General features: G+C 57.1%; 1 protein-coding gene across 1 annotated transcript; it reads left to right on the top strand.

Moving 5' to 3' along the window:
* Positions 1-10,387: 10,387 nt before the first annotated feature.
* Positions 10,388-10,915, top strand: LOC129032046 (large ribosomal subunit protein eL21-like). The gene has a single exon (XM_054479007.2). The coding sequence runs from the start codon at positions 10,425-10,427 to the stop codon at positions 10,905-10,907; it is 483 nt and encodes a 160-aa protein (XP_054334982.1). The 5' UTR covers positions 10,388-10,424; the 3' UTR covers positions 10,908-10,915.
* The last annotated feature ends 9,343 nt before the right edge of the window (positions 10,916-20,258 follow it).

The following is a 20,258-nucleotide window of genomic DNA, read 5'->3' as shown; positions in this document are numbered from 1 at the left end:
GGAGGGCATTTCTGAAATCTTTGCTCCAGGAGCTGAATTTCAGTGGAATACCCATTCTTTGTATGAGGCACAGACCAGAGGGGACCTTGGTTGAATACCCAGTAATTACAGGCACTCCCATGATCCACCTGTGAGGCTCGTCAATTTTCTAAAACAGACACCATTGCTCAAGCCTGTTTATTTTTAAAGCACACAATAATGCTCGCTTGCTAGTTTGTTTTTGTCCTGCTAAATCTTTGAAAGGCTTTCCATAACTCCTGTCAAATGTTGCCAAATTCAATGCAGTTGGCATTTAAATATAACTTTGGAATCGTGCACTGTTCCTTTTTCATAACTGACTGCGACTGGGTTGGGAAAGTAGGAGGGCACACTCCTGGCCGAGCTGCTTGGGGCTCCAGGGCTGGGCCACATCCTTTGCTGCTGGTGCCTCAGGTCTAGAATTGGGCCCCAGGATTCCTCATCCAGACAAGCTCTGAGACTCAGAATATTCCCAGTTTTAGAGAAGTGCTACAGTGCAGATCCCAGAAGTCTCCTAACACCTGTCACCAAGCATTTTAATGTTTCTGCGGTAAGACTCAGACACGCTCACGCTCAGTTAGGCACGTGAAGACCCGGGCAGACTCAGTCATCTCAGACCAGGTCCTGCTGCCCAGCAACCCCCGGAGAGCTTCCCGTGCTCCAGAACTGCCGGACTTGGGAGCGGCGGGCGAGGGGCTGAGGAGCTGCCGGTGTGGGCGTGAAGCCGTCAGTCTCCGCCTGTGCCCGCCACAGTGCTTGGCATTCATGAGGTGAGGCCCAGGCAGTGGGCAATGGTGCTTCCTGGCCTGCCCTGGGCACCGCAGCTCCTCCCTGTGGAGGCCGGTCTGATGCCAGGGTCTGGGCTCCAATCACAGAGGTGCTATCAGGAAGTCAGAAACCGAGGCCACAGAACCAATTAAACCAGGAGGTCATCCGCGGATGTATTTGCTACATGCTGTTTCTTTTTTCTCTAGTGCACATCTTTTTAAAATAAAAGCATTTCCCTACAGAGCCAAAATCGAATTATCATACTTAACAAAACATATATCCTTCATATCAGCCAATATCTAGTACATTTTCCAATTTCTCCAGTTGTCCACAATTTCCTCTGAGGGCAGGTTTGTCTAAGGAAGATCAGACGTGGAACCAGTTCTGCCACCTGCCTCTCCGAGGAGGCCGGGTGTCTGGGAAAGGTCCCCGCCGGGCCTGTCGGTGCTGTCCTGGGGGTTTCTTCCCCATCCCCTCTCATTCCTTAGAAATGGAAATCAGCTCCACAGGTTGCCGGATTCATGGTGAACATTTCGGTTGGGACGTATCCAGGGGATGTGAAGCTCCTGCACTTCTCACCAGGAGATATGATCCCTGGGTGACCCTCACTGGGAGGCTGAGGCTGATGCCCACACGAGGGGAGGCTCACAGCCTTCCCTGCCACCGATACCAGACAAGGGTCCTGTCCCCAGCAGCTGCTCACCTCACGGTCTAAACACTCATGGGCTAACGTTGTCCTAGTCCATGATTTCAGTGGTGTTTGGAAAAGTCGATTTTTCTAACTCAGTCACTCATTCACATTTATGGGCCGACATTCCTTTTTGTTGTTTTTTTGAGACAGAGTCTCATTCTGTTGCCCAGGCTGGAGTGCAATGGTGCGATCTCGTCTCACTGCAATCTCTGCCTTCTGGGTTCGAGCAATTCTCCTGCCTCAGCCTCCCAAGTAGCTGGGATTACAGGCATGTGCCACCACACCCGTCTAAAGTTTGTATTTTTAGTAGAGATGGGGTTTCACCATGTTGGTCGGTCTGGTCTCGAACCCCTGACCTCAGTTGATCCACCCACCTCAGCCTCCCTAACACTGTAATCCCAAGTGCTAGGATTATAGGCATGAGACACCACGCCTGACCCAATATTCCTTTTTAAAGGAGGTCTTTCCTCATACCTAGTGCCATTTGGTTATACTGGCATCCTCTTTCTAGCACAAAACAAGATAATGTTCGATTTTTCCCTTTGGCTGCCAATATTCAAAATAAAGAGTTGGTTTAAGATCTGCCTGAGATGAGTTTTTCAGGCTTTCTCTTTTCTTAGAGTGTCATTGTGGATTCATGGATGTAAATGGATTAGATGTATCCGAGTTAACTATGGGCCTCATTCTTTTGGATGCTCAGAGTGTCCCAGATTTCACCAATGCCACCTCTTTCAAACTGGCTCCTTGTCTTCTCGACAGACCCCATTCGTCCTGGAGAGCCCCCTCGCTTTCAGGCACAATGAAATGTTCTAGGACCCTTGTGCACGTTGGCTGTCCCCAACTAGAAATCTGACATTTCTCTATTAGAAACCAGGGTTTGTCTTTATTGTCACAATGTAACATTAAAATTGCCTGTTCTTGAAATACTGGAAATAAGGGGGAAGCTGCAAATAACCCTATCCCTATTAAAGAAATTAAATTTGTACATAAAAACCTTCCCACAAAGAAAACCCCAAGCCTAGAGTAGCAGGAAAAAAAGATTCAGTAGGTACTTATGATAAAATTCTTAGCAAACCAGAAATAATGGGGACCTTCCACAACCTGATTAAATACGTTTATAGAAAACTAACAACTAAAACTAAACTAAAAGTGACCCATACTTAAGGTCACTTTTGACACTTCTGTTCCATACAGTACTGGGGGTGCCAGCCAATGCAATAAGGCAAGAAAAGGAAACAGAGGGCATAAAAATCAGAAAGACAGATGGGGAGAGGGAGGGGGGAAAAAGAGAGGAAGAAAGCCATTATTTGCAAGCATGATTATGTATTGAGAAAACCCTATGTAATCTACAAAACAAACTACTGAAAATGATTCAGTGAATCTAGTCAGGTTGCAGGATATCTGATCAAGTACAAAATTCAATTATCTTCCTATATTTCTATGAACAACTTAAAAATGAAATTGTTAAACAATTCCATATGGAAAGGCATAAAAAGACACCAGACCTGAAGAATAGAAGTAACAGAGCCCCAGCTAGACAGCAGCTGATATCCCCCGAGAGGTTACGTGCACCCATCCCCGGGCAGCTGCCCCGGGTGCCCACCCCCCACCCACCAAGAGCCCTGAAAATCAAGGGTCTGAGCCCAGGGGAGCAGACCCAGCTCATGACAACGAATGTACGAGGCCAAGCGGAAGGCACCTGCTGCTTCTTGCCTCCCAGCCTGACAGATACTTACACGTGGTGGGGCCAGTGAGAGGGGGGATGGGAGGGAAGAGGCAGGGAGTGAGGGGCAGTGAAGGGAAGGGAAGGAGGAAGCAGGTTGGTGGGGGAGGGGGCAGCAAGAGAGAGGATGGGAGGAAGCCGGTTGGGGGGGCAGCAAGAGGGGGGATGGGAGGAAGCCGGTTGGGGGGGACAGTGAGAGGGGGGATGGGAGGAAGCCGGTTGGGGGGACAGTGAGAGGGGGGATGGGAGGAAGCCTGTTGGGGGGACAGTGAGAGGGAGGATGGGAGGAAGCCGGTTGGGGGGGCAGCGAGAGGGAGGATGGGAGGAAGCCGGTTGGGGGGGCAGCAAGAGGGGGGATGGGAGGAAGCAGGCGGGGGGGGGGGCGGGGGCAGTGAGGGGGAGGGGCGGAAGTCCACCCCACCCTCCAGCCTGACCTGAGCTGTGGCTGCCTCTGAGAGGGGAGAAGGGCCGGCCTGCAGGCGATGCGCCCCCTGACGCCCACGGAGTGAGGCCGAGGGCGCCCCCACCTGAATCCCCTCTATGAAGCTTAATGAGCTTAAAGGAGCATCAGAGCGGGGGGAATGGTGGCCCCAAAAGACATGTCCCCCTAGAACCTGCGAGTGGGACCTCATGGAGAAAGGGTCTTTACTAATGTAATTAAGTTTAGGTTCTCCAGATAGCATCGTGGTGGATTAGAGTGGTCCCTGCATCCAATGACAGGTGCCGTTATAAAGGAGAGAACGCAGGGAGACGGATGCCGCGTGAAGAAGAACAGAGCCAGAGTGACGCATCCACAAGCAGAGGAGCACGAAGATGCAGCGAGCCCCAGCACGGCGGAGAGAGGCAGGAAACGCATCCCCCTTGGAGCCACCCCCGCCTCCCCCTCAGAGCCCCCGCCTCCCCCCTCACAGCCCCCGCCTCCCCCCTCACAGCCCCCACACATCCCCCCTCACAGCCCCCGCCTCCCCCCTCAGAGCCCCCGCCTCCCCCCTCACAGCCCCCGCCTCCCCCCTCACAGCCCCCGCCTCCCCCCTCACAGCCCCCGCCTCCCCCCTCACAGCCCCCACACATCCCCCCTCAGAGCCCCCGCCTCCCCCCTCAGAGCCACCACCTCCCCCCTCAGAGCCCCCACCTCCCCCCTCACAGCCCCCGCCTCCCCCCTCAGAGCCCCCGCCTCCCCCCTCAGAGCCACCACCTCCCCCCTCAGAGCCCCCACCTCCCCCCTCACAGCCCCCGCCTCCCCCCTCAGAGCCCCCGCCTCCCCCCTCAGAGCCCCCGCCTCCCCCCTCACAGCCCCCGCCTCCCCCCTCACAGCCCCCGCCTCCCCCCTCACAGCCCCCGCCTCCCCCCTCACAGCCCCCACACATCCCCCCTCAGAGCCCCCGCCTCCCCCCTCACAGCCCCTGCCTCCCCCCTCACAGCCCCCGCCTCCCCCCTCACAGCCCCCGCCTCCCCCCTCACAGCCCCCACACATCCCCCCTCAGAGCCCCCGCCTCCCCCCTCACAGCCCCCACACATCCCCCCTCAGAGCCCCCGCCTCCCCCCTCACAGCCCCCGCCTCCCCCCTCAGAGCCCCCGCCTCCCCCCTCACAGCCCCCGCCTCCCCCCTCACAGCCCCCGCCTCCCCCCTCACAGCCCCCACCTCCCCCCTCACAGCCCCCACCTCCCCCCTCAGAGCCACCACCTCCCCCCTCAGAGCCCCCGCCTCCCCCCTCACAGCCCCCGCCTCCCCCCTCAGAGCCCCCGCCTCCCCCCTCACAGCCCCCGCCTCCCCCCTCACAGCCCCCGCCTCCCCCCTCACAGCCCCCGCCTCCCCCCTCACAGCCCCCACCTCCCCCCTCAGAGCCACCGCCTCCCCCCTCAGAGCCCCCGCCTCCCCCCTCAGAGCCCCCGCCTCCCCCCTCACAGCCCCCGCCTCCCCCCTCACAGCCCCCGCCTCCCCCCTCACAGCCCCCGCCTCCCCCCTCAGAGCCCCCACCTCCCCCCTCACAGCCCCCGCCTCCCCCCTCACAGCCCCCGCCTCCCCCCTCAGAGCCCCCACACATCCCCCCTCACAGCCCCCACCTCTCCCCTCACAGCCCCCGCCTCCCCCCTCAGAGCCCCCACACATCCCCCCTCAGAGCCCCCCATCCCCCTCACAGCCCCCACACATCCCCCCTCACAGCCCCCACACATCCCCCCTCACAGCCCCCACCTCCTCCCTCACAGCCCCCACACATCCCCCCTCAGAGCCCCCGCCTCCCCACTCAGAGCCCCCACACATCCCCCCTCAGAGCCCCCCATCCCCCTCACAGCCCCCGCCTCCCCCCTCACAGCCCCCACACATCCCCCCTCAGAGCCCCCCATCCCCCTCACAGCCCCCACACATCCCCCCTCACAGCCCCCACACATCCCCCCTCACAGCCCCCACCTCCCCACTCAGAGCCCCCACACATCCCCCCTCAGAGCCCCCCATCCCCCTCACAGCCCCCGCCTCCCCCCTCACAGCCCCCACACATCCCCCCTCACAGCCCCCACCTCCCCCCTCAGAGCCCCCGCCTCCCCCCTCAGAGCCCCCACACATCCCCCCTCAGAGCCCCCCATCCCCCTCACAGCCCCCACACATCCCCCCTCACAGCCCCCACACATCCCCCCTCACAGCCCCCGCCTCTGCCTCCCCCTCACAGCCCCCACACATCCCCCCTCACAGCCCCCACACATCCCCCCTCACAGCCCCCGCCTCTGCCTCCCCCTCACAGCCCCCACACATCCCCCCTCACAGCCCCCGCCTCCCCCCTCACAGCCCCCACACATCCCCCCTCACAGCCCCCACCTCCCCCCTCACAGCCCCCGCCTCCCCCCTCACAGCCCCCACACATCCCCCCTCACAGCCCCCGCCTCCCCCCTCACAGCCCCCGCCTCCCCCCTCACAGCCCCCACACATCCCCCCTCACAGCCCCCGCCTCCCCCCTCACAGCCCCCACACATCCCCCCTCACAGCCCCCGCCTCCCCCCTCACAGCCCCCGCCTCCCCCCTCACAGCCCCCACACATCCCCCCTCAGAGCCCCCCGCCTCCCCCCTCAGAGCCCCCGCCTCCCCCCTCAGAGGTCCCCACCTCCCCCTCAGAGCCCCCTGCCTCTCTCTTCAGAGCCCCCCGCCTCCCCCTCAGAGCCCCCCATCCCCCTCAGAGCTCCCCACGCCTCCCCCTCAGAGCCCCCCATCCCCCTCAGAGCTCCCCACGCCTCCCCCTCAGAGCCCCCTGCCTCCCCCTCAGAGCCCCCCTACATCCCCCTCAGAGCCCCCCATCCCCCTCGGAGCCCCCACACATCCCCCTCGGAGCCCCCACACATCCCCCTCAGAGCCCCCACACATCCCCCTCAGAGACCCCACCTCCCCCCTCAGAGCCCCCCGCCTCTGCCTCCCCCTCAGAGCCCCCCGCCTCCCCCTCAGAGCCCCCCACGCCTCCCCCTCAAAGACCCCGCCTCTCCATCAGAGCCTCCCCACATCCTCCTCGGAGCCCCCCGCCTCCCCCTCGGAGACCCCCCACATGCCCCTCAGAGCCCCCCATCCCCCTCGGAGCCCCCCCACATCCTCCTCAGAGCCCCCCGCCTCCCCCTCAGAGCCCTCACATCCCCCTCAGAGCCACCGCATCCCACTGAGAGCCTCCGGAGGGAACCGACCCCATCACCACTTTGTTTCAGACTTCTGGTCTCCAGAACCGTGAGACAGCCAGTATCCGCTGTTTTGAGCCATCCGGTTTGTGGTACCTTGTTAACCTTCTTCTATAACCCTAAAAAGCAAATACCAGCATCCACTATTTTAGATTTTTAAACCAGGATTATAAATAACCACAGAAACACAGGGAAAGGCGTGATTATCCAGTTTTCTCGGGCAGTCACTCCGAAGAGGAAATGTTGGAGTGGAATTTGCACAACAGAAGTGGGTTACTGAAGGGCATTGAGGCAGCCTCCTTGGGGGCCGCAGGGGGTCGGGTGGGTGGGGGTGAGGGGCAAATGGCAGAGAGAGAGAGAGAGAGGTGGGCCCTGCCTGCATCCTCCACTTCAGGGGTTTGCCTTGGCCACACAGCTAGTTCTAGCCAAGAAACGTGGGCAGGGGTGACGCGGTCCACTCCTAGCCCTGGCTCATAAGACCCTCGCAACAGCCTCCTCACTTTCCTCGCCGGCCGTGTACTGAACGGAGAGGACGCCAAAACAGAGGAGGGCAGCACCACAGGTGGAAGGGGCTGCTGGATCCCTGAGTGACAGTGTGGAGCCGAGCTCCCTGAGGACTTGCATCACAGCACAGCAGTGCTAAGATATGAGGTGTGCCTCACGGATGCACCTGCTGTGTGCATGGGCCTGGGCCTGGACAGCATCCTACAGAGATCACGAAGCCTCAAAAATGTCCTCACTGGGGCCACAAAGAGATCAACACTGGGCCTCAGGAAGAGCGGTGGTGCAGGTGCGGGGGATGCGTTGCTGTGGGCACAGATCTGCCACACCGGGAAGGGCAGGGAGGCCACTGAAGCAGCCCAGGCAGGTCTGGATCCCGAGAAGCAGCCTCTGGCAGGGGCTGTGGAGACCAGAGGAGGCTCCCTGATGCCTCCTCTTTGAAAGACGCTCTGCACCCATGTATTTGTGCTTAATAAGACCCACTTGTTGCACACAAGCTGGCACAGCTCATAATTCAGGGGCAATGGAATTGGAAGGACATTTCAGAAAATCTGTAAACAAAAGCAATTATTTTGTGCAGAGGAAAGAAAACACAACCAGCCATTTTTCCTCATTCTCTGCAGTGTCCGTGAGTGTGGCAGCCAAGCCTCAAATGTACTTGCTTCTCGGATTCAGCTCAACCCCCTCCATCAACACAACCACCACAAAACTTGGTATTTTTCCCCTACAAACTTTGCCCAATTTTCCCCTTTCCATCTGAAAAACAAGACTCCAGGCCACATTCACTATGAGATTACTTAATGACTCTCTGTTGGCCCCAAGGTCTTCCACCTGCCCCCACCTCACTCCCCAAGGAGGAGGCCTGATAAACTCATTCATAGCGAGGCAGACGACACGGTGATGCAGAAGAACATAAAAGCTGACGCTGGTGCTTTGCCAGGTCCCTGGAGACTGAGGCTACAGGGCCAATGTGCAGTGAAGGGTTCTGGGGTTCCAAAAGCCTTGGGGGGCTTCTGTGGCACAGCCCCTGTGGAGACTCAGGCACCTTCCTGGAGGCAGACCCAGAGCAAAGCTCTGCCTTAATCCTCCAAGATCTTTCTCAGGCCAACTCCAGTTCAACAGGGGACCTGACTTCTAGTTCACGGGGTTGTCCTGAGTGTTACAGAGAATGTGAATGTGAAAGAGAGGTGGAGTGCACACATGCAACTAGCATGCCCTGCACCCCGCAGCAGCCAGGTCTGTGCAGAGAAGCCTGGAGGACAACGTGGCTGGCATGGGCTGCTCCCAAGATAATGGACAGATGGACTGGAGCCAGGACCCTCACAGAGTATTTAGGGGGGCATTGGCTGCATGGATAGCAGCTCTTCCAATACGACTCGGAGGCTTCATTTCTGCCTCACGTGCGGTTTTGTTGCATCTCTATGAAGGTCCTCTCATTAAAGACCAGCACCCGCGTAACCCGTCCACAGCCTGCAGCCCTGCACAGAGGCTCAGACTCCTCCAAACCCCGGATGCTCCCCACCACCCCAGCTCCCACCTGCTGCTGTGAGCAGTTAAACCACTCAAACTTCATTTACAGGATTATCCAGCTGAACACCCAGGCTGTGCTGCTTAAGGGCTGAAGCCTTGAAAGACACACTCAAAATTACAGCCTCAGAAAGCACGCATTGTGGGGAAAGGCACTCAATAGAACGTGCTGAGTGGTGCAATCCACCCTGGGGCCCCCAGAGGAGTTTGCATTTCTCTCCCCGTGAGCTCTTTAATGGTGCACGCACAGCAACACCTCACCCACCCAGCACGGAGGGGCTAACTGATTGGATGTCTCTGCAGCACATGCTGCTGGCGCCATGGCTCACAGCAACTCCACGTTTACACTCGCAGCCTGTTTCTCTGCTGTTGGAGCTCTGGCGGGCTGCAGGTTTCACTGCCACAACATGCGGGACCCAGTGTCCACCTGCCACCTCCCCGCCTGGGGCGCCTCTGGGCTGCTAGACTGGTAAGAGGTCACCCCTGCCATGACAGGGTAGCCAGTGCTGGCCCTGCGTTCCTCCAGCAAATGGCTGTGAAACTGGACAAATACAGGGCCACTGTGATGGAGCCAACTGTGAGCCATGCTTCCCACCCTCCCCCTCCCCCTCTGCCACCATAGGAAGCGGAGCTCGGGGGGAAACAAGGGCAGCAGTGAGAGGAGGGCACAGCACCAGGGCTGGGGTTGGCCTGAGGCAACAGAAAAGGAGCTGTGTGGGGGCCGGACAGGGGAGATGGGGAGGAAAATTACCATGGCTCACAGCGGCCTCGACCTCCTGGGCTCCATGGATCCCCCTGCCTCAGCCTCCCGAGCAGCTGAAACTACAGGTGCGCACCACCACGCCCAGCTAGTTTCTTCTTTTTAATAGACGAGTTATCACTGTGTTTCTGAAAGCAGTCTCGAACTCCTGAGTTCAAGCAGTCCTCCTGCCTCTGCCTCCTAAAATTTGGGCATCACAAACATGAGCCACCACACCCAACTGACAGTTAATTTCTTAAAAAGTTAACTTTAATTTATTCAAAAGATTGTCTAAAGCAAAAATAGCATTGTGTTACGGAGTTTGTAATGTAGGTAGAAGTTAAACATATGGCAACTATAACAGGAAAAACAGGGTTAGAGGAATTACACTGTTACAAGTTTCCCACATTTTGTGTGATGTGAATAGGCTGATAAATTAAGGATTCATTTTGTCTTTAGAATAACTACTAAAAATGGTAATACCAAGAGGCACAGCTAAAAGGCCAACAGAGGTGTAAAACAAAGTACTAAAAAATTTCAATTAACCCAGAAAAGGCAGGAATGGATGAACAAAGGAACAAAAAAATGACAAATAAAAAACAAATGATAAGACACTTAGAAAACAAGTAGCAAGATAGAGGATCTACAGCAACCTCATCAATCATTACAGGAATTGCAAATGGAGAAACTCCACGTGCAAAGCAGGGATTGTCACCAAGACCCAACTCCATCTACAGACACCCACTTAAGATACAAAGACAGTTTTCCTTTCGGCCGGAACCGCCATCTTCCAGTAATTCGCCAAAATGACGAACACAAAGGGAAAGAGGAGAGGCACCCAATATATGTTCTCTAGGCCTTTTAGAAAACATGGAGTTGTTCCTTTGGCCACATATATGCGAATCTATAAGAAAGGTAATATTGTAGACATCAAGGGAATGGGTACTGTTCAAAAAGGAATGCCCCACAAGTGTTACCATGGCAAAACTGGAAGAGTCTACAATGTTACCCAGCATGCTGTTGGCATTGTTGTAAACAAACAAGTTAAGGGCAAGATTCTTTCCAAGAGAATTAATGTGCGTATTGAGCACATTAAGCACTCTAAGAGCCGAGATAGCTTCCTGAAACGCATGAAGGAAAATGATCAGAAAAAGAAAGAAGCCAAAGAAAAAGGTACCTGGGTTCAACTAAAGCGCCAGCCTGCTCCACCCAGAGAAGCACACTTTGTGAGAACCAAGGGGAAGGAGCCTGAGCTGCTGGAACCTATTCCCTATGAATTCATGGCATAATAGGTGTTAAAAAATAATAATAATAAAGGACCTCTGGGCTATTAAAAAAAAAAATACAAAGACAGGTTGGGTGTCTAAAGGATAGAAAAAGATCCACAGTGGGGCCAGGAGTGGTCCCAGCATTGTGGGAGGAACAAGAGTGAGGATCACTTGAGTCTAAGAGTTTGACCTGTAATCCCAGCACTTTGGGAGGCTGAGGCAGGCAGATCACCTGAGGTCAAGAGTTTGAGACCAGCCTGGCCAACACGGTGAAACCCTGTCTCTACTAAAAATACAAAAAAAATTAGCCAGGCACTGTGGTAAGTGCCTGTAATCCCAGCTACTAGAGAGGCTGAGGCAGGAGAATTGCTTGAACCCAGGAGGCAGAGGTTGCAGTGAGCCGATATCGCACCACTGCACTCCAGCCTGGGCAACAAGAGTGAAACTCTGTCTCAAAAAAAAAAAAAAGGAGTTTGAAAAATACAAAAAAAATTAGCCTGGTGTGGTGGTGCGTCCCTGTGGTCTCAGCTACTCTGGAGGCTGAGGTGGAAGGATCACTTGAGCCCAGGAGGTCGAGGCTGTGGCGAGCCAAGATTGCGCCACTGCACCCCAGCCCGGGCAGCACAGTGAGACCCTGTCTCAAAAAAAAAAACCACAAAGGAAAAAAGTGGCCGGGCACGGTGGCTCATGCCTGTAATCCCGGCACTTTGGGAGGCCAAGGCGGGCAGATCACAACGTCAGGATATCAAGACCATCCTGGCTAACACGGTGAAACCCCGTCTCTACTAAAAAAATACAAAAAAATTAGCCAGGCATGGTGGCGAGTGCCTGTGGTCCCAGCTACTCGGGAGGCTGAGGCAGGAGAATGGCGTGAACCCGGGAGGCGGAGCTTGCAGCGAGCCGAGATCGCGCCACTGCACTCCAGCCTGGGCGATGGAGAGAGACTCCGTCTCAAAAAGAAAAAAAAAAAGAAAAAAGAATAGAAAAAGGAAAAGATACACAGCGCCAATTCTATGCATAAGAAAGCAGCCCTGGGACACTCACATTAGACCAGGTAGCACCCCTGAAGATAAAGAGGGACATTCCATGATGACACCACGGTCAGCCACTGTCAGGATCACAGAAAAATCCTAAATGCCTAAAAAGATAATAACAGTTTCAAAACACACAAAGTAAAAACGGACAGAACTGAAAGAATAGAGAAATTCACTGTCCTAGTTGGAGATGTAACAGCTCTCTCAGGACTGCAAGCACAGCAGACGGGACAGGAAGGATTCGCGGGTTTAAAGAGCACGTCAACCAGCTGCACCTCATTAACTCTTGGAGAGCATCCCACCCCACAGCTGCAGAACACACGTAATTTTTGAGTGTATACGGAGCATTTACGAAGATAGGGCTTATGTTAAACAGTAAGAATAAGTCTCCGTAATTTTAAAAAGTGAGATCCTGCAGTTTGTTCCTTGATCAAAATGGAATTAAATCAGTGATAGCAAGATCCCTTTTAGACTCTCCACATATTTGGAAAGTGGGCAATACTCTTCTAAATATGCTTCTCAGAATAGGGGGTTCAAAAATAAATGCATAAATAAAGAGATTCTCCTAAATAAATCATGCGTCAAAGAAGAAATCCAAAGAAAATTAGCACTTATTTCAAATATCCATCAAAATATTACAAAAAATTGTAGCATAGTCTTAGAGGAAGATTTGTGACTTTAAATACTGACATTTCCACAAGGAAGGTACACAGTGATCAATACACTCATGAAAGGGTGTTCAACTCACCCGTCACAAGGAAATGCAAACGAACGCCTCACTGAGATCTGCCAAACTTCTGGTGCCGACTGTGACCTGGTCGCGCCTGCGGGGAGCAGAGGCGAGAAGGAGACTGGGGGTGAGGCCCACGTATCCCAGGCAGGGGGACAGAGGCCAGAAGAAAGTGGGTGGGGGTGAGATCCACATGTCCCAGGCAGGGACAGAGAGGAGGGAGAACAGGACAGCAGCATCTGCTTCCAGCCACGTCACGTGTTTGGAGAGGCGGTGTCACCTCAATGTGAGGAATGGCCACTCAGGACACGTCTGGACTTCCTCCCACCCACCTATCACCAGGGATCAGAATCCCGGCCCCGGGGACCCTCAACTCATAAACATCTTGGGCCTACAGCACCACCGAGCATGCCACAGCCTTGGCCTGGGACTGCTTCAGAGACACTGCACGGAGGGCTTCTCACTTCCCCGGCCGGGAGCCACCCAGGGAGGCCCCAGCTGCATCTGTCCCACCTTTCAGACCGAGCCAGCCAGAGGCGCCCAGAAAGACTATGCCAGGCCTCAGCTGTGTTGAAACCCAGGTTGGGGACAGTGGCAGGACCTGTGCCAGCGTCTGCCCTTGCTCCTGGCTGGATTCAGTTACTTGGCTGGGCCCCAGTGAAGGCGCAGAGGAAAGGGAAGGAAGCCCACAGCAGAGCCAGCACACCTGTGGCCCCGCCCCGGCCCAGCCCCCATCACACGTGGCCACACCCCCTGCCCAGCCCCCTCACATGTGGCCCCACCTCCGATCAGCCCCCTTCCACGTGGTCACGCCCCCTGTTCAGCCTCCTCGCACATGACCACGCCCCCGTCCAGCCCCCGCACACACGGCCTCTCCTCTTGCCCAGCCCCTCACACACGTGACCACGCCCCTTGTGTCTCCTCGCTCGTGGCCACGCCCCCTGCACGGCCCCCTCACGCATGACCACGCCCCTGTCCAGCCCCCTCACACTCGTGGCCACGCCCCTACCCGGCCCCCTCACACGTATGGCCACGCCCCTGCTCAGCGCCCTCACGCGCATGGACACCCCCCTGTCCAGCCCCCTAACGCGTGCTGCCCCCCGTGCCCACCCAGAGCGGCCTCCTCCGCACCAGGGCTGACCCAGTGTGGGGTCCAGGTGGGCTCTGGGAGGCCCCCGGGCAGAGCTGTGCCCCGCGTCACTGAGGATGCACAGAGAAAAAGGAAGGGGCGGAAGAAGCCGAAACCCGACCAGCGCTGCCTGGGCGTGGCAAGCCCGCCAGTCTTCCCGCCCGCTCATCTGCTTTCCCTTCCTCTATAATAAATGTGGCGCCTGGAGTGTGTGACTTTCATGATTTTCTTTTAGAAGAAACATAACGCAGTCCTCTGTCCCGCCCCTCCTGCCAGGAATGGTCATGGGGGCCTAGTTAACCCCATGCGTGCGGAGGTCTACCTTGGAGCCCAGTGCCGACACAGGTCAGGGCAGTGTTAGCCACTGCTGAATGACTCCTGTTGTGTGCAAAATTGTTTTGACTTTTAAAGACTACACACAGCCCATTCTGCCATTATTTAGGGTGAATTATACTGCTAGGTCACAAGGAGAAGACGTGGCTCCTCTTGATGCTGAGGGAGGCCTGGAAGTCATTGCTCGGAGCATGGGAAGAGGGCTCCCCGAGGCAGAGCCTCCCAGGGGACACAGGCGGCCCAGCAATGACCTGGGAGGTGGGCACAGGTGTGCGGGGTCCCTCGGGGCCCACCATAAGGCCCCACAGCAGGCCCTAACCTCCCCCGTGTGTCCTAAGACAGTTCAATTTGCATTGGCAATGGTCATTTCACTACTTCTGACCTGAAAGCGAGGTATATGTTTGGGGGTAACACGAGGCTCCCAAAGGGGTGCTTATAGGGCGCCTTTTCTTATAAAACTTCCATCGAAATGAGCCGCACCCCGAGGGGTAGCCCACGTGCTGACCCCTGGAGGGACTCTCCCAAGGCTGAGGGTCTTCCCCAGGTGCTTCACCCGGGCTCCTCCAAGTGTGGGGTGGCCTTCAGTCTGCTGAGAAAAGGATGTGGGGTGTCTGGCAGTCACTCTGCACTGGATTTGCAGGAACCTCTGCTGCCTCCCTGGTGCCCCTTGATCGGCGCTGGGTCTAGGAACCAGCTCTGGGTTGGAACTGGACTTGAAAAGGTCATTTTCTGCCTTGCACCCACCAAGGCCACCTGGGGCTGTGGAGCAAGGAAACCCCTGTCACTGTCCTCAGATGTTGGCCCGAGGGCACCCTCAGTCTCCCTGAGTTCAAATCACCTTTTCTTCCCAAATGACCCCAGCAGCCTAGGCCAGCCCCAGCTGGAAAGACTGCTCCCCTCTCCCCTCCCCTCTGCTCCCTGCCCTCTCTTCCCCTCCCCTCCCTTCCTTTCTTCTGCTGGCAGAAGTCCTGTGCCAATCCCACATCCACATCCCTCACTGCACTCCTGGATCACACCTGGACAGACACAGAACTAGTCCTGGGAGTGATCCCAGGGCCAGGACCCTAGTAATGAGTTATCTAAATGTCTCTGGGTGTCTGGAATTGGTTCTCTGCTCCAACTAGCTTTAAAGGCATTCACTCTCTGTTCCCAGGGGTACCAGGGTGCTAGTTGCCCACAGGAGTAGCATACAGGCACTCAGATTGCCACCTGCAGACATCTGTAATCAAATGCCCATAGGATGCCTGGCCCTGGGCATCAAAGGAAAAATTTAGGAGTGTAGCTGGGTGGGCGGATGCTTTAAGTGTGCTGGAGAACTTGGGGAAAAAGAGAAAGCCCTCCAATTTAGCCCCCAAAGTCCCAGGCAAACAGGGACACTTGTCATAACAGGTGGAGACATTCCCCAAAGGCTGGGAGGCAGAGTGGAGGCATCGCCAGGACCCCAGCCCTCTGCTGCCTCTCCTGTACAGAGGTGCAAAGTCCCAGGCCCCAGAAGGAAAGGGAAGGAGATCCCCGAACCTCTGCTCCAGCTAGGACCTCACTGAGGCCCAGGTGGTGTGACCCTCCACCTACCAGCCAGCCCGGGGCCCGGATCACCATGTGGCCACTCCTCCTGGGGACTTCCCTGGCCTCCTGCTCCCCTCGCCAAAGCTGCAGGTAAAGCAGCTCCAGCCCACCCTAGCTAGCCATTGTCCAAGGCCAAGGCCTGCCTGTCCACCTGAACACCCAGGGTCCAGGGTAACCAACCTGATCCTAACCCAACCCTGCAACAGGTAGCTACATAAATCAGCACAGACCCCAGACATTTAGAGCGGCATTCGCTTTATCCACCACAGGGTGATGGGAGCTGCTGTCAGAGTTCTCGCCAGACCCTCCCAAGGAACCCCAAGCCTGTGCTCAGCCTCACATGCTCTGGGTGGACTTGGTTTCAGCGGGAACCACATCTGACCCTGGATGAGCTGACCCCCATCACTAGGAAATGTACCTTAACTCAGAAAATTATTCACACTTTGAGTCCCCTCAACTTTGGCTGAACTAATAGCAATTACATTAAAAATGTGTCTGCCCTTCATCTTCTTTGACTTTGATATTAAATATCTCTACTAATAATTCAGTTGCCTAAAGTCGTTACTGCTACCTCATATTTAATTAGGCCCAACCTGGCCACTCAAACCATATAGGAGACTCAGGCGAGAGCTCAGATGTAGGCTCAGGCTAAAGTTCCAATGTGGATTCAGGTGTGGGCCCAGATGCAGCCTCAGGTGTAGGCTCAGGTGAGGGCTCAGGTGCAGCCTCAGATGAGAGCTCAGGTGTGGGCTCAGGTGCAGCCTCAGATGAGGGCTCAGGGGAGGGCTCAGGTGCAGGTTCTAGTGAGGGCTCAGGTTAAGGTTCCTGTGTGGGCTCAGGTGCAGCCTCAGATGACAGCTCAGGTGTGGGTTCAGGTGCAGCCTCAGGTATAGGCTCAGGGGAGGGCTCAGGTGCAGGTTCCAGTGAGGGCTCAGGTTAAGGCTCCCGTGTGGGCTCAGGTGCAGCCTCAGATGAGGGCTCAGGTGTGGGCTCAAGGTGCGAGTTCAGCTTGCTGCCTGGCATGTGAACCCCAGGCCTACCCTTGGCTTTTGAGCTGGTGTCTGTGCCTGGGCTTTCCCGCGACCATGGCGGTGCGTTCAGCACTCACAGTACCGCATTTGCCTTCACAGCGGTGAGCCGCACGCCGGTGAGTGCACGCATTGCCTTAGCTCCCATTTTTACTAGTGAATGTAACAATTAATTAAATAAATACAATTACTAATGAAACCAATGGTAACAATGCTGATGATGGGTAGTCTGTTAGTTTTAACAACTCATCTGATTAAGCCGAGAAGCAGTTCAACAGCAATGAGGACAAGGAAACGGCCCCAGAGATCCACGCCCTCCCAGGCCTCCCTCGACAACAGGGTCTGCTCTTTCCCCACAGCGGCCACACGGGGGCGCCGCAGGACAGCGCGGAGTGGGCCGGGAGAGAGAGGGGAGCGAGGAGGGGGATGGGGTCGGGGGGCGGCCAGGAGAGGGAGGGGAGCAGAGAGAGGGACAGGGTGGGGGGAGCCGGAAGAGGAAGGGGAGGGGAAGAGAGAAAGAGGGGCGCTGGACAGGTACAGGAGGAGGGGAGAGGGACGGGGAGGGGGCTGGGAGGACCGAGAAAGGAGGGTCGGGGGAGGGGTAGGAAAGAAAGACCGGGAAGGGGGTGGGAAGGGGGTGGGGAGTGAGGAGCATGGCGGGTGGGGGGCGAAGGGCGGGGTAGGGGCCCTGGGGAGGTCGGGGAGGTGGGTGGGGGGCAGTTGAGGTCAAGCAGGCCAGGGAGCTGAGCGGTGGCCGGGGAGCTGGGGGATCCCGGGTACCTTTGGAAGCCCTGAGGGGGTTCTTCTAGGACAGGCGGGCACCTGCAGCCTTCAGGGCCCCTTGGCAGGGTGCGGAAGGACCCCGAGGGCAGGAGTGTCGGGCAGCCCCGAGGCAGACAAAAGGAAGCCCCTTGCGACAGGTGGGGGTCTCCCACCGTTGCTGAGGCTGCCCCCCCACCCCCAGGGCCTGCAGGGAAGGGGGTCCCAGGTGACAAGTCGTGTCCTGTGTCCCGACAGGGTCAGATGCTGGGAGCTGCCCGACGGCAGGGGTGGGCTGGGAGCCAACCTGAAGGCTGAGCTGGGTGGGTTGTAGCGAAGGTGCCAGCCTTCCCTTCTTCCTCTTAGGTGGCCACATTTTAGTAGCCATGCGACCAAGCGAGGTCACTGCAGGGTGGCCCCTCTTGTGATCATATGGGGACACCTGTGCACAGGCTCCTGGGGTGGGTGGCGCTGAAGGCAGGGGCGTGGATCCAGAACACAGAGCCTCCCTGCGCCCTCCCTGCCCTGGACCCCAGAACTCACCTACCCTCTGGGCCCCAGCAAGCTCCCAGCCAGAGGTGGCCTGGCAGGCGATGGGAGAAGGGCAAGGTCAGGGCCTTGTGCCCCCTGCCTGGGGCCCCAGGTGCTGCTGTGATTCCCCTGCCCACAGCCCCTGAGACCACCGCCCCATAGTGCTGGGCAGAAGGGGTGGGGAGGGGCACCTGCTGTCGGCCTGAGGCGGCCAAGCTGCCCACCCAGGAGGCTCCCCAGAGCCCCTGCCCCACTAGAGGAAAGCAGATTCCCAAAACCCATCCCAGGACGAGGTTGGCTTGGGCCCTCTGAGTCAGCGTGTGGGGCTCCTGCCACCCTGCAGTTGTGCCCCTGGGGCCCTGGATTCCAGTTTCTCCTGGGACCCCTGTCCCTGCAGTTGGGCCCCAAGGCCTGGATTCAGGTTTCTCCTGGGACCCTCGTCCCTGCAGTTGGGCCCCTGAGACCTGGATTGGGGTTTCTCCTGGACCCTCATCCCTGCAGTTGGGCCCTGAAGCCCTGGATTCAGGTTTCCCCTGTGTGCGCCCAGGCACCAAGGCAAGAAACCGAGGACATGAGCTGTTCCAGTATAATAAAATATAAAACAAGAATAGTTATACCAGATATAGATCTTAGATATGATTATATATTAATATCATTAATCATTAGTTGGTAGTAATTACTCTTTATTCCAATATTATAATAATCCTTGCTCTATAATCATAGCTTAGGAAAAACCAGGCCATACAGAGATAGGAGCTGAGGGGACATAGTGAGGAGTGACCAGAAGACAAGAGTGCGAGCCTTCTGTTATGCCCAGACAGGGCCACCAGAGGGCTCCTTGGTCTAGCGGTGACGCCAGCGTCTGGGAAGACGCCCGTTACCTAGCGGACTGTGGTCTAGCGGTAGCAAAAAGTGTCAAGGAACAACACCCGCTACTTAGCAGACCAGGAAAGGAAGTCTCCTTTTCCCAGGGGGAGTTTAGAGAAGACTCTGCGCCACCACCTCTTATGGAGGGCCTAACATTAGTCAGGCTTGCCCGCAGTTATCCGGAGGCCTAACCATCTCCCTGTGATGCTGTGCTTCAGTGGTCACGCTCCTAGTCCGCCCTCATGTTCCATCCTGTACACCTGGCTCTGCCTTCTAGATAGCAGTAGCAAATTGGTGAAAGTACTAAAAGTCTCTGATATGCAGAAATAATGGCATAAGCTATCTTTCTCTTTGTCTCCTCTCTCTCTCTGCCTCGGCTGCCAGGCAGGGAAGGGCCCCCGTCCAGTGGACACATGACCCACGTGACCTTACCTATCACTGGAGATGACTCACACTCTTTACCCTGCCCCTTCTGCCTTGTATCCAATAAATAACAGCGCAGCCAGACATTTGGGGCCACTACCGGTCTCCACGCATTGGTGGTAATGGTCCCCCGGGCCTAGCTGCCTTTTATTTTATCTCTTTGTCTTGTGTCTTTATTTCTACACTCTCTCGTCTCCGCACACAGGGAGAAGCCCACCGACCTTGTGGAGCTGGTCCCTGCACCCCCTGGGACCCTCGTCCCTGCAGTTGGGCCCCCGAGGCCCTGGATTGGGGTTTCTCCTGGGACCCTCGTCCCTGCAGTTGGGCCCCCGAGGCCCTGGATTGGGGTTTCTCCTGGGACCCCTGTCCCTGCAGTTGGGCCCCCGAGGCCTGGATTCAGGTTTCCCCTGGGACCCCCGTCCCTGCAGTTGGCCCCAGAGGCCCTGGTTTGGGGTTTCTCCTGGGACCCCCATCCCTGCAGTTTGGCCCCTGAGGCCCTGGACTGGGGTTTCTCCTGGGACCCTCGTCCCTGCAGTTGGGCCCCCGAGGCCCTGGATTGGGGTTCCTCCTGGGACCCTCGTCCCTGCAGTTGGGCCCCCGAGGCCCTGGATTGGGGTTTCTCCTGGGACCCTCATCCCTGCAGTTGGCCCCCAAGGCCCTGGATTCGGGTTTCTCCTGGACCCTCATCCGTGTCACCTGCAGGCTGGCTGCTGTCTCCAGCCTCTGTGCAGGGTGGAGCCTCCTGGGGCTGCTGGGGTCTCCATTGGTGCCCAGTAAGCAGAGGGTGCTGGGTTGGGACAAGAGGTTCTGCTGCTGCTTTCCCTTGAAGCCCCCGTACCACCTGCATCCGAGCCCACCACAGCTGTGTGGGAGAACGCCCCCCCCGCCACGCCTCCCCCGCACACCCCAGGGGTCCAGGCCAGCCTGGCAGGCAGAATCTCTGGGCTGGACCCCTCCCCACCAGGGGCCCTG

This window comes from Pongo pygmaeus, chromosome 11, assembly GCF_028885625.2.
Source record: "Pongo pygmaeus isolate AG05252 chromosome 11, NHGRI_mPonPyg2-v2.0_pri, whole genome shotgun sequence".
Taxonomy (NCBI): domain Eukaryota; kingdom Metazoa; phylum Chordata; class Mammalia; order Primates; family Hominidae; genus Pongo; species Pongo pygmaeus.
The sequence above is the reverse complement of the archived record's forward strand: the minus strand, read 5'-3'. Positions and strand labels throughout refer to the sequence as shown.